The 21573-nt window shown below is 40.0% G+C and overlaps 1 protein-coding gene across 1 annotated transcript in view; it reads left to right on the forward strand.

The window, feature by feature from the left end:
- LOC124280316 (protein dispatched homolog 3-like) overlaps positions 1–21573 on the forward strand; it is a 39549-nt gene that overhangs the window by 10273 nt on the left and 7703 nt on the right. Inside the window, 11 exon segments of the mRNA XM_046716215.1 lie at positions 2614–3694; positions 4582–4675; positions 14596–14654; positions 14657–14866; positions 15716–15876; positions 16253–16392; positions 16901–17040; positions 18700–18863; positions 19355–19657; positions 20052–20088; positions 20255–20536. Of these exon segments, the coding sequence (XP_046572171.1) occupies positions 2623–3694; positions 4582–4675; positions 14596–14654; positions 14657–14866; positions 15716–15876; positions 16253–16392; positions 16901–17040; positions 18700–18863; positions 19355–19657; positions 20052–20088; positions 20255–20536 (2662 nt within the window). The 5' untranslated portion in view covers positions 2614–2622.

Genomic DNA, 21573 nt, shown 5'->3' on the forward strand with positions numbered 1-21573 from the left:
TGCTAAAAGCAACATAAATCAGCACTCACTCACTCACTCTTCCTATGCTTTATAAGCTGGAGTGTTATGAAAAAATACGAAGGGGAATTACGCAACAATATACTTGCTGATGAAAATTGAAAATAGCAGAAATCAAATACTGAAAATGTGATATGTATAACGCTTGAAAGTGGTGTGTAACGCAAAAACTGTATTTTATAACATGTAAAAATTGCATTTGATTCTGAAATACGATGTACAACATACTGATGGGAAATAAAAATACTTTAAAAAAAAAATATTTAAAAAAATACTTGATGATGAAAGACTGAGCCACTTTGTCTCCTGCCATGTGTATCTATTTCCTGGATTTGGTTAATTGGCATGTATAACTAGTTGTAAAGAAGTAACGTCCCAGGTAATACTACACAGAGTGATGTTTAACCTGATACAGGTAGCTGGTGTTGTGTTTACATGGCCGCTATTGTACAGAGCTTCTGTTGGTCATGATATTTCTAGCTGAGTTGGTTTAATTAGTTTAATTTCCTGCATCAAAATATAGGATTTCCGTGTTGGAAAAAGTATTCAGGTCATAGTAAAAAGTGTTTCAAACTGAAATGTGATGCTAATTTACCAAGGGACATATTGGGATGTAGGTAGGACTCACCTGCTGGTTTTTCCGACTCAACGAGTTTAGTTAATTCTTTGCTTTATTCTTAACTGAATCAGTTTGACGAACACACCCAGAATAATTATAACGATGAATGTAGGATTCGAACTTGCGTTCTGTTCTATCATTCAGTGAGGGAGTGATTTGTTTTTTAGGCCGCTTTTAGCAATATTCCAGCAATACCACATGGGGACACTGGAAATGGGTATCACATACTGTCCCCATGGGGGGAATTGGACCTGGGCACTCGTGGTGACGAGGGAACACTTTAAGCACTATGCTACCACCTACCCTTCAACTCAGTGGTTAAATTGGTACGTTGCATTTGTTGTTTTCCCGCTAATGTAGAACACCTCACTCACCCTTAAGTAAGTGAGTATGGTTTTACGCCACTTCAGCAATATTCCAGCAATATCACGGCGGGGGACACCAGAAATGGGCTTCACACATTTTACCCATGTGGGGAATCGAAACCGAGGCTTTGGCGTGACAAGCGAACGCTTTAACCACTCGACTACCCCACCACCCCTCACCCATAAATGATAATTTTTTCGGTTAAAAACAAGACACGATGGTGGTTATTACAAGGTCTGTGCGTCGCCACCCTCCTTGTGTGAGAAATGATAAACATGACTGTATGATGGCTGAAAACAAACAATCCACTGATAATCTTTTGCTTGACTCTTTTACTGAGTAAATTGCATTATTGGTCATCTTCTGAGTTATCTTCTGTAATATCCAAACCATGTCAGCATATCCTGACGCAGCTAAGTTAGACAACTCTGCATGGGAATTAAATGATCAGGCTTTGTTCCCCAACAACACTGTCTGCTCTAGACTAGACATCATACCGACAGGCAAGTTCTCAGTGCAGTCAAACAATTTGAATAAGTTACTGCAACTTCCAGTCAACGACTGACCTTGAATTAAGTCTGTTATCGATAGTGTTCATTGATTCTATCAAAATCACATCAGCAGGCAGACTGTAAAGGAATTAGATTTAATTATTGATGACTAAGGCAGAATCAATGTTTCATTGTCCTGAAAAAGCTGATCAGGAAGATGAAGGAACAATGTACTGGTTGCGCCTCCTGTCTGCAGTCATTGTTTATTGTACTTAGTTGGGTCACTGACCGGTAGGAAATGACATCTCCTGTGAAGTGTCACTATTGCCTATGATGAAACAGGCTTTGTGACTGGCGAATAAGGTCGCCGTGGAACATGAGATATCCTTTGTAGTGAAGCTCTTACGTAGCATGCCATCATTCCTTCCCCAGGATGTATTACTGCTGTCATTAGCGTGGGAATTACGGCGTTGGAAAGTGATTAGCTGTGGTGTATTGTATATTATCACATGCGATTAAGGTGTTTACACATCTCTCACTTCTGAAAGATTAAGGACTTTCTTTGGGAGGACTTACTTAGGTGAGAATTTGGTGGACTTTGAAAAGATAATGATTTGTATTTTTTTCCAAAGACATTGTTCAATATTTACCCAACATTTGAAATGAAAGTATATGCTGAATACTCTGGAAATTGTAAATTCTTTTTGTTCATGTATGTTTTCACCCGTGAAGATCTGGTAAGAACTGATCTTCAGCAACCCATGCTTGTCGTAAGAGGCGGATAACGGGATCGGGTGGTCAGACTTGCTGACTTGGTTGACACATGTCATCGTGTCCCAATTGTGTAGATCGATGCTCATGCTGTTGATCACTGCATTGTCTGGTCCAGACTCGATTATTTACAGATTGCTGCCACATAGCTGGAATATTGCTGAGTGTGGCGTAAAACTAAACTCACTCACTCACTACTGCAGCAATATCGGAGCAGAGACACCAGAAATGTACACCACACACTGTACCCAGCTATACCAGTGAGCACCAACCTGTTCAGCTGATGTTATGATATTGTTATTGTTATGACACGTGAGGATCGCTCAAATATTTTGTTTATTTTTTCAGATTCCCACAATGCCTAGCATGTGGAGTCATGATCGTAGTGAAGGATGGGCAGCTTTGACATCGGATGACGAGGACAATGAAATGGGTCTGGACGAACTGGCGCGATTCATTGCCGAAAACGACACAGATACTACCTCTGACTCTCAAGGCTGGCGATCCAAACTCTGCTGCCATTTCAGTATGATGTGTCGGTGTGCGGCTGGATTTAAACAGAAATTCAACACCAGGATTTGTGGCGTTATTGTGTCAGTGATTTTGCTGGTGGCCACGACTGGAATTTGTCTTGGAATTGGAATTACCAGTATGATTCCATTGCCAGTCATTGACATATCTATAGAGGCTTTCAACATTCCCAATCACATTGCATATATGCGATATAATTCCTTCGCCCTTGCCTTGAAGCATAATGTGTCGATACCAAGACGTTCACGTAGAGATACGTCCAGCGTGTTATCTGGTGCTCTTGAGAGACATAATATTGACACAGGAGATACAAACTTGAACTTCAAGAGTTTCGAACCTGAAGAAACGTTACAGTACAAACCATTTGAAGAACTAATAAACGAAGTCGATACCATTGCCGCCAAAATGGTAAATGAAGTTGATGAAAAGTCAAGAGTCAAAAGGAGTGCCCATTCTGGTTGTATATTTGGAACCCAGGTGTATCCTCGTTGGAAGATGCAGGTGATATTCCTAGCTCAGGGGGATGACAATCATAACATGTTCACCAAGGAGAGGATAGAGACTGTACACAAAGTGGAAAAATTGGTTTTAGCGCATCCTCAATTTAGGGATTTCTGTTTTAAGGATTACAAACTTGGTCAGCTTGATCCTGCTGTGTGGGCTCAGAGTAACTGTGCCCCTCTCAACTCGTTGCTGACGTACTTCTACCCCACGAAGGACAAACATGGCAATATTCATTATGATGGGCTGGGTAACAACCTGGATCAAGTCGACAGTGCGCTGAAATTAGCTATGAATCAGGAAACGTTTTATTATTATGTGGACGAGAAAATCAACAGTACCTATCACCACAGCAAGCTGTTACGGACAGAGGTTGTGTTTGGAGCTCCACTTGATGGTAATTATTGTTCATTTATTCAATGGAAATTGACCCGTGAAGATCCGGGTTAGACTTGATCTTCAGCAGCCCATGCTTGTTGTAAGATGCGACTAACGGGGTCGGGTGGTCGGTGTCATCGTATCCCAATTGCATAGATTGGTGCTCATGCTGTTGATCACTAGATTGTCTGGTCCAGACTGACGTCATATAGCTGGAATACTGAGTGCTGCGTTAAACAAAAAAAACCAAATCATATTGTTTTTATCTAATTGCCATTGTTGCGTGTACAAGAAAAAAGGGAAGAAATTATTTCCATAATCATAAGAAACCTCTTTAAAAAAGTATGGCTGGAAGGTGACTGACGTAAGAAATCGAACCATTCTCGAGTGCCAAACATGAAATTAAAGTTACTTCAATCTATACTTTAACCTAGAAATCAAACCCCTTGTTATTTCTCAAAAATGGACTAAATTTATTTCTATGAAATAAGTAGTAAAGTCATGGTGACACTCATTCTCATATTGTCCATCAGGAGATTAGTTCTTAGGAAAGCAGGTTACAGCTGTGAGGAGAATATAATCTCTTTGCCTGCGTGCTGTCCCACTGTTCCACACATGGTAACCTGAACCAACTTAACAGACCTCATTTCTCATTCAGGAATCAATATAACATGACACAGCAGAAATTGATCAGGGGATTCAAAGCATATCAATGCGACTATTGATAGAAGGCGTTATATCATGGAATTGCCTCATCAGCACTCAAGCCAGCGTCATTTTCAAAGTTAAACAACAATCTTATCAAACCACTAATAAAAATATTTAAAGCATCTGTCTTATGAAGACTTTGATGGCAATAAATTATTTTCGTCATTATTTTTCTGTTTATATGAATTATTTGTGCAGGTTACTGTATTGGATCAACTCGGGGAGAACAAGAAAGGAAGTTTAAGGAATTCGTCATCACATATATCGATATACTGTCCAAGGCATCCACAGAGTAAGTCAGCTTATAAAAATCTTTATCAGTTGTCACGGTTTTCTGATGTTTATTGCTTTTACTTGGAAAAATTATTTTGAGCTTAAAAGACTTTGAGTCAAGAGAGCTGATGTTGTCTGTCTGTCTGGTTGTCCTATCTTCATTCACATTCAACTTCTTCCTTTTTCACCACTTGTGGGATAACTAATCATGAAGATCCCGGTTACAATTGGTCTTCAGCAACCCATGCTTGTCTTAAGAGGCGGCTAACAGGATTGGGTAGTCAGGCTTGCTGACTGGGTTGAGACATTTCACCGTATCCCAGTTGTGTAAATCGATGCTCATGCTGCTGATAACTGGATTGTGTGGTCCAGACCCAATTATTTACAGACCGCCTCCATATAGCTGGACTGACTGAGTTTGGTTTTACGCCGCTTTTAGCAATATTCCAGCTACATCACGGCAGGGGACACCAGAAATGGGCTTCACACATTGTGCCCATGTGGGGATTCGGCGTGACGAGCCAACACTTTAACCATTAGGCTACCCCACCGCCCCCAATATAGCTGGAATATTGCTGAGTGCGGCCCAACACTAAACTCACTCACTCACTTGATAACTGTTATAACCTATATGAAAACATCGCTCCTACTCTAATATAGTAGTTCTTCTATATATTAACAATTTCAGCATCTCTAAAAACAACAAAGTCTAATACCTTTGCATGAATGATCAAATGTCTCCTGACCACAGAATTTCAGTCCATCCTCATACATATTAAAAATGTCATTCCACCCAGATTCCTCCCCTTCGTTCCAGATTAGTAATTACCATGATTACAGAAGGAATATGGCGGGGGACACCAGAAATGGGCTTCACACATTGTAGCCATATGGGGGCTTGAACCCGGGTCTTTGCTGTGATGAGTGAATGCTTTGACCACTAGGCTACCCCATGTTTTAGTCGAAATAATTAATGGATACAGTTATAACAAAATACAATTAGTGGTCCCTCTTTTGTTTGTTCTAATGGTAGTTTCAGGCATATTGTATCAGATTCTTTTTGAGGGGGATGATGGTTTGCTAAGATTCAGTTTCCATTGTTCTTTATTCTTTATTGTATTCCAGTTAAAAATGAAACATGGCATGTATTGGATATGTGGATTTATACACTGTCTCTGAACTGAACCATGACCTAACTGTCTGACAATAACGTGTTCCTTTCTTCAAATATCATGTGATGTTGCTCAACACAGACCTGCTGGAAACTTGCCAGTTCAGCTCAGTAAAATGCCATCATATGCTCTGAGCATTTGAAACAACCTCATTCTGGACAATCAAGCACCTGTTGTTTTACAGTGCTGGAATAGACCCACGCATTATGGGAATTTCTTTGTTCATCTGACAAGGGAATAGCTGGCCGTGATCTGGCGTGGTTCAATGATATCTCGACATCAATAGTAATAACACTGGTAGTTAGGGAGAGGAGTTGGTGACCGTGTGCTAACACTGGTAGTTAGGGAGAGGAGTTGGTGACCGTGTGCTAACACTGGTAGTTAGGGAGAGGAGTTGGTGACCGTGTGCTAATATTGGTAGTTGGTGAGAGAAGGTCATTGTGCTGGAACTGTTGTAGCTCACCTTACCCAAGTTTTTGGTCATAATGTGTTGTCCTTCTAAATCTTCTGAAATCGTGAGGGGTAGCCTAGTGGTTAATGTGTTGGCTCGTCATACTGAAGACCTGGGTTTGACTCCCCACATGGGTACAATGTGTGAAGCCCTTTTCTGGTGTCCCCCGCCATGATATTGCTGGAATATTGATAACAGCTGTGTAAAACTAAATTCACTCACTCACTCACTCCATTGCACCCAATGTCTTCAATTATGTCGACAGCCTACATTGGGTGATTATGCAGACACCAGTCATTTCAGGCATCTTGTATGTGACCAAAAAATATAAGGCAGTAACTATTTCATTCTCCTTTAGCGGTGGGAGACATTGCCATATTAGTGGCAGACACTTGTTATGAAGACATTGAAAAGTGGGAGTAGGAGCACTGAAAATGAGTTTCTTAAAAAAAATTCAGTTGTGATGGAATCACGGCTTCATAGTATTCCCGACTGACATCATGCCTCAAGACAATAATTTGAAACATTTCTAATAACTTTACATATTTAAAGCATCAATAAACATCGTTTTCAGCCTTGCATGTAAACGTGACTGCCCAAATTTTTCTTCATTTCAAACCTCCAACAATGCAAGAACACTTTTACATGCAAATGATAACGCATATCCGGGTCATATGTCTCCTAAATGTTACAGTCTTCTGGCATATGACTACAGACAGAGTTATAGCAGTGATAAGCCGATAATAAAATATACTGTCATGCAGGTAAACCAAGTTACAAGCCACCATATTTTTATTGAGTTTTTGTGACTGTAATATACCATAGCCGATGTATATACACGACACTGAGTCAGGTTGGGTCAGCGTGACATGCTGTTGTCAGCTGACGCTATGATATATAGGACCATTTTGAAAAGATTGTTATTACACCCCTAGCGTCATAGTAGCTGAGGGGGCCGACAGGAGGCCGACAGTTACACGGTGTCTTTGTGTGACTTGATATGCAAACAGGAAATATTTCAAATATGTCATTTTGCGAGATGACACAGATATTGCTGATTTTACTCATTTACTCATTTCTGTATGTCAATTAAGGAAGAACATTAAAATTAATTGAAGTAATGATACATCAAACAAAAGCCATGACACATACAGACCATTTTGATTTTATGCCACTTTTAGCAATATTCCAGCAATATCACGGCAGGGGACACCAGAAATGGACTTCACACATTGTACCCATGTGGGGAATGGAACCCGGGTGTTCGGTGACGAGCGAACACATTAACCACTAGGCTACCCAACCTCCCTTATGATGATAGTCATCCATTGTTAATACATCGAGTAATATTGGGATGTTGTTTACTTGTTTTGACATACTTTTACAAGGTAGACTATTTCCTCGCATTTTGTCATCAAAAGTTTATTGATATCTTAGGAGTGTACATGAAACATGTTCTATATTGTATTGATACAATATGAGACATACTGTGAATTGCATCAATACGGAATGATGCATGAGAATTCAAATGTGTGGAAAAAAAAGGATTTTTTAAAAATTGTATTGAGGCAAAATAAGCAAAATATGTTATATTTGGGGTTACGCTTTCTCAGTAAAGATTCTAGTACTGTTTTGGGGGGAGTCCCATGAAGGATTCAAACCCACACTTTCTGTATGCAACCTAATTGCCAGCATGCAAAGATAGCCGTCTAACCTACTCAGTCAAAATGAAGCAGATTGTGAATTGTATTTATACAAAATGATTCCAATTGGGAATTATATTCATGCAAAATGCATATTTTGAATTATATCAAAACAAACTGAAGTATTTTGTGAATTGTATTAATGCAGAACAAATATCATTTACCGTAATCTTGACTGACTTAAATGAAGTTTTTATTGTATCTATGCTTTGTGTGTCATGAAAAGGTTATTATTATTTACACCTGAATAATGTCAGAGCTCGAGATAAGATTTAGCTCATGTGGGTACTGTACCCACTGTATTTTTTTGGAGTGGATATTATGAATGTTGAGTGAGTATTTCATTTTCCATTACCCACTGCTTTCAAATATGTGTCATTTTACTCACCTAAATATATGTCATTGAGTAAGTTTACTAAGCAGGTATGTTCTGCCTTATATCATACCTTTTCAAAACCAACTTAAATATAATGGAAATGATTTCATCAAAAATCACTCATCCTATACTGACAGTACAACACTTGTCCTATACTAACAGTACATAGAGAATACTACACGAGGTCTCATTACATACGCATTATACCAAACGAGTGTCCTTCCTATGGTATCTGACCGAGCGAAAGCGAGGTCAGATACCATAGGAAGGTCACGAGTTTCGTATAATTTGTATGTAATGAGACCGAGTGTGGTATTTTATTTATTACCCACGTCTTACATGCATTAAATTGACAAAATGGCGTATTTTTGTTATTTTTATGGTTTCAAACCGAAACCGGTTTCATAAAGAGGTTGCGGAAGAGTTTGTACTGTAGTACAATATTTGCATGATGTCACACTATAATGACGTCACTGCCTTGGTAACCGACGTCACGATCCCTTTGTTTATGTTTTTCGACGGATATAATGTCTCAGTTCGACTCATAATTAAATAGCGACACGGCAACGTTCGCAATGTTTACATTCCCACAATGCATTTAAGTTGTAGAATGAATGAATTCACGTGTTTGTTAAGAATGAAAAAATAGTTACGTCAGAATGTGACCTCATTAAGAGGTCATTGGTTATTGTTAGAATCTCAGGTCAAGTCGTTACGACACAGGTCAACGCGATACGACACTCGTGTGACGTACGAGATTAGTATGCAACTACCCATACGTTGACCACGTGGGTAATAAAACTTGATAGCAATCGATGTCTTTTTCATTACGAAAGCGATTTTTATAAATATATTCCATACGCATTTGTTTTAAACTTTTTGCATATCTAACATTTTAAATGCGTAATTGGTATGCAACAATTATTTTTCAATGTGTAATTGGAAATTTTATATGGGTATTTTACCCGGATACGCAGCTTATCTGGGCCTCTGAATGTCAAGCTGACTCTGCGAAAATATTTTTCAACCAAAGTACGAGAAGGTTCTTGTCAGTATTAATTACTGTAATTAAGTACATTTTACGTGTATCAGGAGCAGGTAGTTGTAAATGAGCAGACAGTGGTTGTGGTAGAAGATAGCCTTCGTTGTGTCAGTTACAATGTTATATGTCAGGGACAGTGTGATGTAAATGAACTTTCGGTGCGGCTGTCCTCATAGAGCTGCAATGTGACATTGGTTAGATAGCAAGTCTCATGAATGGCTCAGCGGTTGGCTGTCAGTAGAAATTTGAGAGGCGGCATACCTAGTACACTTTCTGAAACATGTCATTTACAGACTTGAATGATTGGAGCATTGGCACAATCAGCAAATTTAACACAAAACCAATAAGTATCCCTGATAAAGCAGCTAGACCACTCTCCCCTTTGAAGATCCAGAAGAGGTGACTAGCTTGCTGACATGGTTGATGTTACTCAATAACGCAGATCATTGATCATGAAGTCAGCCTCAGGATCCTCAGTTTTGTAAGCGCCCAGGCCACTCACTCACTCACTCACTCACTCCTTTACTCACTCTTCTCTGCTTTCTCACTCACTCACTCACCCCTTCACTCACTCACTCACTCTTCTCTGCTTTCTCACTCACTCACCCCTTCACTCACTCACTCTTCTCTGCTTTCTCACTCACTCACCCCTTCACTCACTCACTCACTCATCATTGACCATACACATTTCCACTCTAGTATAAAAAATGATATTGATAACTTTCAATACCGAGTAGGAATCGGTGTCAGGCTGTACCTAGTGTAGGTATGAATCTTGTTAAAAAAAGAAATAATGAAAGAGTTTAAAGTTCAGGGACTGTGAGACAGACTAGTGAGAGGATAAAAAAGTTAAGTTCAGGGACTGTGAGACAGACTAGTTGTCTATAGTAAGCTTGTGTGCAGTGATAAGTGTGCCATTGTTCGTTGTGGTCTGATTGTTGCAGAGGTTTGTATTACAATCCCTGACCACGTTGTATTCCCTTTCACACAGCCATTACTGTAATACTATAGCGAACGGTAATGCTATAGGTCTCTACAGCAGGGGAGAGGGGTAGCCTAGTGGTTAAAGTGTTCGCTTCGTCATGTCGAAGACCCGGGTTCAATTTTCCACATGGGTGCAATGTGTGAAGCCCTTTTCTGGTGTCCCCTGTTGTGATATTGCTGGAATATTGCTAAAATCCACTCACTCACTCACTGAAGGAAAGAAAGAAACAACAGAAAGAAGGTTTGAATCCCACATTTAGTGTTATACACTCACTCACTCACTGTTTAGTGTTTCTATGGGAACGCTGTATTAAGATTCTTCTGGAAGACAAATATCTGTCTATATATATTGTAATAATACCATGAAAGATATTGTAGTAATACCATGAAAGACAGATCAGTTTGGGTGGTAGGGTATCCTAGTGGTTAAAGCATTTTCTTGTGTCCCCTGCGGTGATATTGCTGGAATATTTCTAAAAAGTGGCATAAAACCATACTCACTCACTCACTCACTCACAGATCATTTTGGTGTCCCCCAGACCTTAGAAAATATATGAGAAACTATGAAACCCAAATGAAATCTTGGTATAATTTGGCAAATCTAGATTGTCTCAGATCCTGAATTTAAGCATTGTTCTGGCTTCATTTTGATTAAAACTGCATTTTCTAGGTATGTATTTTCAAAATGGAACATTTTCTTTTTGGGACAAAATATTAGCCTGAGTCATTGTAAAGTCCCTCATAGGTTTTCAGTTCCACCCAGGTGTGTCATAATGTGTACTTATCTGGAAACTATTTGTTTACGTCAACAATAATCTTAACCAAGCTATTCCCTGGAGAGAGAGCCAGCATCAGTTTAGTTACAAAACACCCATTGATCTGCTGCGGCAAGGGCAGGTCCCAAAAATATTAGCACACACGCCTTGACCTGACTGAATGTTGTGTCACCGCTCTTCCTGTTGTGTGGAGAATGTCTGACATTTGATGGATAGGGTCATGGGGTTGGAGGCAGATCACCTGCTGAACTTTGACCTTTGACATCAGTGTTTTTGAGGTCATTGATGGCTCAAACAGTCACTCCCTTGTCAGCTTCCTTGGTAAATTCACAGTTTTTCCTTCTCATGGCGTGTCATGCCTTCCAAAATAGATCTTCGTGTTATGACTTTGAAGTCCCCACTAGGAAGTATGTCTTTAAGTTGCACCCTGTACAAAAGGTTAAACAAATGAATTCCTATTTTGGGACATGAAAATCTTTTCTTCTTTCGCATTATATGTCAGTAGTCTTTATTTTACAAACTGGATTTTTGGGAAATATTCTATTATTTTTTCATTTATCATTTAAAACAGAAATAGTTTTCCAATAAATGCTCAGGGTTGTATTGTACACAAATTAGAACACCCTATGTTCATAACTAGGGGTTGTAAGAAATATCCAATACAGTTCCACTAAGCACAATTGGCACCAGCACCAGATAACACACTGGATGTATTATGTTTCATGTTGGTTAGTGGAGACGATAGGAAACCAATTCTAATGCCTTGTCCTCAATATATATTGATGAAAGATGCTGGAATTAAAAATTTATCCAAACTTTATAATGCCATTATTCACAGTAACTCATGCTTGTTGGAAAAAGCAAGTCGTGGGGTATGGTGGTCAGGCTGGCTGACTTGGTTGACACATGTCATCATATAACATTATCATAGATCAATATTATAATGTCAATCACTGGATTATCTGGCCAATACTTAATCATTTACAGGCAGCTGTCATATTAATTTAAAAGACCCATATTTTGCAACCAATATTTTAAATTTTTCAGTAAAAAATGAAACATACCACTTTATGGATGAGAACTTGTTGATTATTGCATAGAACAACATTTAAATGTACATTCTTACACCAAGATGAAGCTCAAAGTATCTTGATAACAGCGTTAGAATCTACACCGAAATGTCGCTCCATAGGTGGATACAGATGGGGGTGCACTCCTGGGATGCGCACCCCCCTTTTGTCCTGAAAGTGAAACGGGTGAAAATGAAGTGTGCACCCCCCTCCTTTCTCAAGAGTGTGCACCCTCTCTCTCTCTCTCTCTCTCTCTCTCTCTCTCTCTTCTCTCTCTCTCTCTCTCTCTCTCTCTCTCTCTCTCTTGTTAGAATCTCTAAAAGCTTTATCTGACCCTGCACCCTATACAGTAAACAAGATGTCATCTGTGAAGTTTGTATCTCATCTTAGTAATCGATGCCCCACCTTCAACGGTCAGGTGGGAACCAATGAGGTGTGACTATGTACTAGTATAATCTGGGTATCAGTCAACTTCTTGACAAAGTAGATGTTATACAAATACCTGAATGAGAGGCGAGCATTAAGATCAGATATGGACCAACGTTTGATCTCAAGATTCTTTGACAGGGAATATAATTTTCCTGAACAGCCATATATTTTGAGCTGCTGTTTGTGTGGCGTTCCCCTGGGAACGCTGTCAGTGTGGATGTCGTAAAGTGCATGGTCTGTGGATAATCAATATCAGACCATACTATTTCATTTTATGTTCCACAATGTTCACAAACTAGCTTGGTCATGTTGTTTTGTGGAGTTGATAACAAATGAAATTAACATAGGCTGGATATGTTTTAAGTGAGTGAGTGAGTTAATATTTAGCGTCACATCAGCAATATCTCATGGTCATGTTGTTTTGTGGAGTTGATAACAAATGAAATTAACATAGGCTGGATATGTTTTAAGTGAGTGAGTGAGTTAATATTTAGCGTCACATCGGCAATATCTCATGGTCATGTTGTTTTGTGGAGTTGATAACAAATGGAATTGAAATTAACATAGGCTGGATATGTTTTAAGTGAGTGAGTGAGTTAATATTTAGCGTCACATCGGCAATATCTCATGGTCATGTTGTTTTGTGGAGTTGATAACAAATGAAATTAACATAGGTTGGATATGTTTTAAGTGAGTGAGTGAGTTAATATTTAGCGTCACATCGGCAATATCTCATGGTCATGTTGTTTTGTGGAGTTGATAACAAATGAAATTAACATAGGCTGGATATGTTTTAAGTGAGTGAGTGAGTTAATATTTAGCGTCACATCGGCAATATCTCATGGTCATGTTGTTTTGTGGAGTTGATAACAAATGAAATTAACATAGGTTGGATATGTTTTAAGTGAGTGAGTGAGTTAATATTTAGCGTCACATCGGCAATATCTCATGGTCATGTTGTTTTGTGGAGTTGATAACAAATGGAATTAACATAGGTTGGATATGTTTTAAGTGAGTGAGTGAGTTAATATTTAGCGTCACATCAGCAATATCTCATGGTCATGTTGTTTTGTGGAGTTGATAACAAATGAAATTAACATAGGTTGGATATGTTTTAAGTGAGTGAGTGAGTTAATATTTAGCGTCACATCGGCAATATCTCATGGTCATGTTGTTTTGTGGAGTTGATAACAAATGGAATTAACATAGGCTGGATATGTTTTATGTGAGTGAGTGAGTTAATATTTAGCGTCACATCGGCAATGTCTCAGCCATATCGTGACAAAAACAATTTATACAATAAAGATGGAAACATTTTGAAGAGTAAAACTTGTCGACAATGGGCATTAAAATTGTTCACAGGGATATATTTTAAGTGTATGAATAGTCGTGTATGGTTGATAAAACATGTTATATATTAATGTTGTATGGTTTTGTTTTGTTATTAGAGATCCTGTTAGAACAATATCAACAGAGATATGATCTTTATGTACTGCTTGTAATATGGGAGATAAATATTGCTGCTTTAGGGGTTAAGACATTTTATTTTGCTTTAGTTTTACTGTCATGGAAGACTTCACAAAGGTGAAATGTCCAAATGCATCAGGGTGCCATGAAGTTAGAGTTAACATGTAGGAGGTGAAACATGATATGCTTTATTGCTTATCAATATGTAGTTTTCAGTGGTTTGAAGCAACACAATTTGCTAGAGTTGCCTCCCTTAACCAGAATGTCCTCACATTGTTGGTTCTCTGCCCAAATTAAGAAAATTGTGGTCAATGATTATTGATTGCACTGAAGTTGCAGCTAACCCCCACCACCCTCCCAAACCCAAACTGATATAACTGAAATACTGGCCTATACCATGTTTGTCCAAATCCCCCAACACACATGCTACTTAATTATGTCTTAATACCCTCATTTCTTTACCTCACAGTAAGGTCCAGGTGTTGTACGGTGGAAATGAGCTGTTCGACTACGAGGTGGACATGACGTTCTGGACGACATCAAGATGGCATACTTCACCCTGGGTTTCATCATCCTGCTGATGTTCATCCTCACTTCCTTCTCCGTCTGGCTCACCTTCTGGGGGATGCTCAGCATCATCCTCAGCTTCCCCCTCGCCCTCTTCTTCTACAGACGCATCTTCCACATTGACGCACTTGGCATCCTCAACGGAGCTGCAGCCTTCGTCATCATCGGGATCGGTAAGAGTTCACAGAAGCATTCCAGACCTTGAATTCATGATTGTCTCCCCACTGAGGTTCAAATTAGGTTGATCAAGGAATTTCAGCCAGAAAGTGTCCCTGTTTACCCATGCTTGTCATCCTAATGGAATTGCGGAGCAGAACATGTCCACAGGACTTCATAGGTCCCATGTACTGATGTATTGCTTTCTGTAGGGATTCCTCAAGTCTCCCTTTGGAGATACAGGCATACCGCCAGTACCCAATGTTCTTCTACCTGTAAGACTGACTGACTGAGTTTGGTTTTACGCCGCTTTTAGCAATATTCCAGCAACATCTCGGCGGGGGACACCAGAAATGGGCTTCACACATTGTGCCCATGTGGGGATTCGAACCCGGGTCTTCGGCGTGACGAGCCAACGCTTTAACCATTAGGCTACCCCACTGCCCTCTACCTGTAAGAAGTTTGCGATAGTCACATTTTGCAAAATAGCCACTGGCCCGCTAGCCTGTGGCAAGTAAAAATCAAGTTGGGGCAGTAAATCTCCACAGTCACTGGCCCAACTGGCTAGTTAATTTTCATGGGGTCATCTAGATACCAAGCTCTTTGACTTATTAAGTTATAATACACTTTTAAATCATCGGGCTAGTGAATTATTTTTCAGGCTTAGCTAGCCTGACAGGCATAGCTTTCAGGCATAGCTAGTCCGAGAGGCTTGCAAAATTTGTTAACTATTTCACACACTGGATAGACTAGGTAGGTAGTACCCCTTGATTGTCTCCCCTTAGTGATTCCAAGAAAGAGTAGGTCCCTTGTAACCCAGGCTTGTTATGTTTGGGTGAGTGAGTAAGCTACTCTTCCTGTTACAGGAGTGGACGATGTGTTTGTGTTTGTCAACATATTCCGGCAAGCCAGTCATTTCAAGGTGAACTCTGATCGGATGTGGTACACCGTCAAGACTGCAGGAAAGGCAACGTTCTTCACATCAGTGACAACTGCGGCAGCATTTGCAGCGAACATTGCATCATCTGTGAGTCCATAGTGATGTGATCGTTTAAACAGTTCACTACCAGACATTTTCTTTGTTGCCTCATCCGTTATGCCAGAAAAAATATATGTAGTATATCTTTATCAAGGTGTATGATGAGATTGAAAATATAGTTTTTACAATAATGATAATAATACTGAAAATTTATATTCCACAGTTTTGTGGAATCTAGTATCTTTCTTGTTACTGGTTGTTAGGAAATCACTACATTGTTGAGAGGACCCCAAACCAACAAATTCACAACTCATGATCACTTCTTTCAGTGGCATTTTAGAACCTGGAAGTACAATATAAAGCAAGCTTTAGGGACAACATATTTACTGGAATATAGCCGGCAAACACTGATGTATTGTTTCAGATCCCGGCTGTGTACGAGTTCGGGCTGTTCATGTCCCTGATTGTCAGTTCCTGCTGGGCCACTGTCATCCTCATCATGCCGCCAGCCCTGTATCTCTGGGTCATCTGCTTCTCCAAGTGTGAGAGGCTCTTCTTCACACTGTAAGTAGTCAGTCAGGGGAGTGAGTGAGTTAAGTTTGAGTGAGTGAGTGAATGAGATTTGGTTTTACGCTGCACTCATATTTAGTTGAGTGAGTGAGTATGGTTTAATGCCTTTTAGTAATATTCCTGCAATATCACGACGGGGAACACCAGAACTGGGCTTCACACATTGTACCCATGTGAGGAACTGAACCAAGGTCTTCTGCGTGACAGGCGAACGTTGTAACCTCTAGGCTACCGCCCAGTTACATTCAATGCTGCTTTTAACAATATTCCAGCAATACCATGTTGAAGACAACAGAAATGGACTTCACACATTGTATTAATGTAGGGATTCGAACCTGGGTCTTTGGTGTGACAACTGAACACTTTAACCACAAGACACCGCTCTCTAACACTCAGCCTTCAAGTGGCAATGTTTTTGTTGTAGAAATCATCAGTTCTGTAAGAAATTTGTTAAATCTAGGAACTATTCTTGACTATGGCACTCTCTCCGATGTTGTTGCAGATGCAGTTGTAGACTACGAAGGCGTGTGGTCAACCCCCTCGATGCCCAGCAACTGCAGCAGGCTCCGAACCCTACCGTCCTCAACCCCGGTCTAGACGATGATGTGCCCATGCTCCACATCGACAACGCTGTTGCTCCAGGTGTGTACAGGGGGAAAACCTGGTCATGTTGATGGATACGGATGGGTTCACATTGATGGATACGGATGGGTTCACATTGATGGATATGGATGGGTTCACGTTGATGGATACGGATGGGTTCATGTTGATGGATAAGGATGGGTTCACTTTGATGGATACGGATGGGTTCACATTGATGGATATGGATGGGTTCACGTTGATGGATATGGATGGGTTCACGTTGATGGATACGGATGGGTTCACATTGATGGATAAGGATGGGTTCACTTTGATGGATAAGGATGGGTTCACATTGATGGATAAGGATGGGTTCACTTTGATGGATAAGGATGGGTTCACTTTGATGGATAAGGATGGGTTCACATTGATGGATACGGATGGGTTCATGTTGATTGATTAGTCACATCATGATACAACCTTTATTTATTAATTATCCTCCATTAATCCACACCATGTGACGAAACAATACATTTCAGTGTAGACCCCAAATCATGTGACTTTGAATGTTAACTCAATAGTCTGCTCAAAAACAAGATGGCGGGTGGTAGTAACATCTCACAGTGTGTGTTAGGTTACAACATTGTTTCAACATGTTCAGTGAAGTCCCCTAAACTGTCACACAGTCATCTATCACTGATGCTCCATGAACACATTGAATCACAGACAGGTTGGATCAGATATGTCGACACGTTTTACATCCCTGGACACGGATAGTTTACTTTGTGTTACATACATTAAACGTGGAGAAAAAGTTGTTTTATGGTTGGAGAGATAATTGTTAGTCTTCCCTCGAGATGTTATCACTGTTTGGTGTGTGTGCTTGAGTACACTTCAGCAATGCCTTCTGTTGTTTACAGGTTGCCAAACGATAACAAAAGTAAAGTTTAGAATAATGTTTTTAAACGTTTAATGGCTTTCCATGACAGACACACTTTATAGATAACAACTGAATTTTCATTTGTCAGCCTCAAAGAAGTGCCTAAACATTTCAAGAAATACATTGTCAGAACATTTCCTGAGTTTCTGCGCACAATGAGTAGGGTGGATTTATACTAGGTGTTCCCTTTACAATAACACAGACAGAAGGACAAACACAGACATGCACACACACGCACACACACTGACAGACAGACTGACACAGGCAGACAGTTTATTCACTGACTTTTAGCATGAACATGGTGTAAGAACTTACACCGAAACGTAGCTCTGTCCAATAAACAAGAAGTTGTGATCTATAAAATTGTATGCTTTATTACATATTACCCATAATAGAGTTAAGTTTTAACCAGTATATGGAAAACAATGTGATCTTGAACATCACACATCGGTAATATAATCATCTCACTGAGAAGTCTACTTGTGGTAAATACACTGCTACAGTGGTGTGCTGGCTGAGTGGGTTAGATCGCTGACTTCATGTGCTGCTGATAAGGTGTTTCACTCTGAAAGTGTGAGTTTGAAGCCCCAAACTTACTGGAATCTGTACTTTTATGATATAAATAATAATGAAACTTGTTTCATAATTTTTTACTGAATAACATGTATACAGAAACACACCAATATATTGCAAAATGTATCATTTGAAAAGCACTTTACACTACTGTTAATTCTATGTTGACCTGCAAGCTCACTGTACTGAGACATCAATTTGTCTTACAGCACCGGTGAACACCATAGCTGACGATGATGGGGATGTTCCCATGTTGATCCCCGACCCCTACAGTATCGGCAACCAGTCGGCAGCATCGGCGGCGGACTCCAACGACAGCTTATACATCGGGAAGGCGCGCTCCAAATTCTCATTGGAAAGTACCTGGCCAAACTGATACTGAAGGGGAGATACGTCCTCATCGGTGAGTTGGACAGTTTGATTGGACAATGGGTCAGTGAGTTTTGGGAAATAATATGCTTCAGGAACTGTATAAAAGACAAAGTTGGACCCTAAATGTGTCTATGTTACTTTTAAAATACTAAACATCCTACCTTTATTAGTAATTCTTTTTTTAAATAGGCCACCCCAAACATCTTTCTGCAAATAAAAATATTGAGCTATGCAAACTTACTTTCAGCCTTGGAGCTAAAAAGTACAATGGAGGACAATAGTGCAAAACTAACGCCTCTTATTATTGAATCATCTAAACTCACTGTATGTATGCATATTGGGTTTTTTAAATAAGCAAAACCTACTGAAACAATGTGACACACCTGCATGTAGCTTACTAGTTGTTTATAAAAATATCAACCTGTAACAACACGACACACCCTTGTGGTATAATAGTTCATATCTCCCTCATGTATTATTCTTTATCTTCAGGGGTGTTGTCAGTATCATATCGCCAAACTCTGCATGTTGTCAAGAAAAAACAACCTGCTGAATCAACATGACACACCCTTGTGTATAATTCTTCGTATCTCCTTCATATATTATTCTTCCTCTTCAGGAATTTTCACAGTGATGCTCATTAGCTCTGTTTGTCTGATGGTCCAGCTGCGTCCGGCGACACACCCACCACAGCTGTTCAAGCCCAACACCAACCTGCAACAGCTGCTTGACCTCAAGGCCAACTTCAGCATGCTGGAGTCTCTCAGCTGCTACAAGTGTTCTGCTCTTTATAATGTACGAACAATATAAAATACTGCTCAATGTTTCATAGGGATATTATGATCAATAATTTTATGATCCTGACCATCATCATAATGTTTCCTATCATCATCATCATCATCATCTTGAATACCGGCGTAAAACTAAACTCACTCACTCATCATCAATAAAAAGGGATCATGAATATTCTAGAAGGGGCACTTTTATTCAAAAGTATGTAAAAGCAAAATATATTTCATGCCCCCCAACTTTTTTGCATTCAGTATATTTGTTATATCTTTTTTAGCATCCAAATTATCATTATTATAATAATCACCACCAACTTCCATCATTGACACATCACGGGGAGGGGGGAGGTCTAAAATTGATTCTCAGTAATCTGTGCTTGTGGTACATTATAATTCATCAGGTGGCCAGGTTCAGTGATTTGAGACATACTGCTCAATGTTAGTTAGGGACATGTATGTGCTTGGTTGACCCTATGTTGAATATGGAGCAGATTAGAGCCAAATTCTTGGCTAAAATGGACAGTGTTGTTAGATTTTCCTGTTTCTTGATGTTGTGGCTTTGTGGAGTATTTGGTATAATGAAATCTAAAATTTGATTTTTCAGGTAAAGCCATCCAAAGCAGTAAACCCGACAGCCCTGCCCCCAGCCCAAGCCCCTGCCCAACCCCCAGACCTCCTGCGACCAACATGCCTATTGGGCATACAACACTTACACCAAGAGCTCCAAACTTTCCCCCCTCAACTAAAGGTATAAAATCGTCGACAACATCATCTAAACCAACTACTTCAACAACAACAACATCAACAACTACTACAACAACAACGACTACTACTACACATAGGCCAGCTTACCATCCACACATTCAACCTCACCATCCTTATAGTGGTGAGTGTCTTCATCAGTGGTATAGTGGGGTGTTTTGATCATGTGTGTACTAACACTAACATCATTCATTAGGTGACTCATGAAGATCCGGGTGAGAACTGATCTTCAGTAATCCATGCTTGTTAGTTAGAACTGATCTTCAGTAACCCATGCGGGTTAGAACTGATCTTCAGTAACCCATGCTTGTCGTAAGAGGCGACTAACGGGATCGGGTGGTCAGGCTCACTGACTTGGTTGACACATGTCATCGTATCCCAATTGCGTAGATCGATGCTCATGCTGTTGATCATTGGATTGTCAGGTCTAGACTCGATTATTTACAGACCCAGCGCCATATGACGTAAAACGAATTCACTGATTCACAAGGTGTATGCACAAAGAACTAACATCATCACCCTGGTCAAGCTGCCCGTGATGCGCTAGAAGGTTAAATGTCATATGACCGTCTCATCCCACCTGGTACCCATTCACTGCAGGGTGAACAAAGGCAGGTCACTTACCTAAGGGGACACCACATGTGTTACATGTGCAATGCCACCATATAGCTGGAATATTGCTGAATGCGGCGTAAAACAAAACTAAACTAACAACATGTGCAATGTTCAGGGGAAGGACTGAAGTCCTAGAGACGCTCATGAGGCTAGCTGCCAAGCAGGGGAAGGACTGAAGTCCTAGAGACGCTCATGAGGCTAGCTGCCAAGCATGGCGACATGTCTGTGTTGAAAAGACTTGGTCAAAAGCCTTTTTATCCACTGTGTCATATTTTCATTCTGCTATGGTACACAGTACACTCAGGAAGTACAGTGAAACCTGTCTAAACCGGCACCCCATGGGACCGAAATAAAATGCCGATTTAGACAGGGTGCCGGATTAGACAGTGACGAGCATTTTCCAACATGGCTGCCATTCACACTCGTCAGTCTCTCAGTCTAGCGTGCCGAGAGGAGTGCATTGGATAAAGGGACATTGATTGGACTGCTCATACCCATGCCGGCTTAGAGCGTTTGATTCACCGCGCAATCACTACTTCCTGATTA

The sequence above is a fragment of the Haliotis rubra genome, unplaced genomic scaffold (genome assembly GCF_003918875.1).
Source record: "Haliotis rubra isolate DU_JTF1 unplaced genomic scaffold, ASM391887v1 Scf265, whole genome shotgun sequence".
Lineage (NCBI taxonomy): Eukaryota > Metazoa > Mollusca > Gastropoda > Lepetellida > Haliotidae > Haliotis > Haliotis rubra.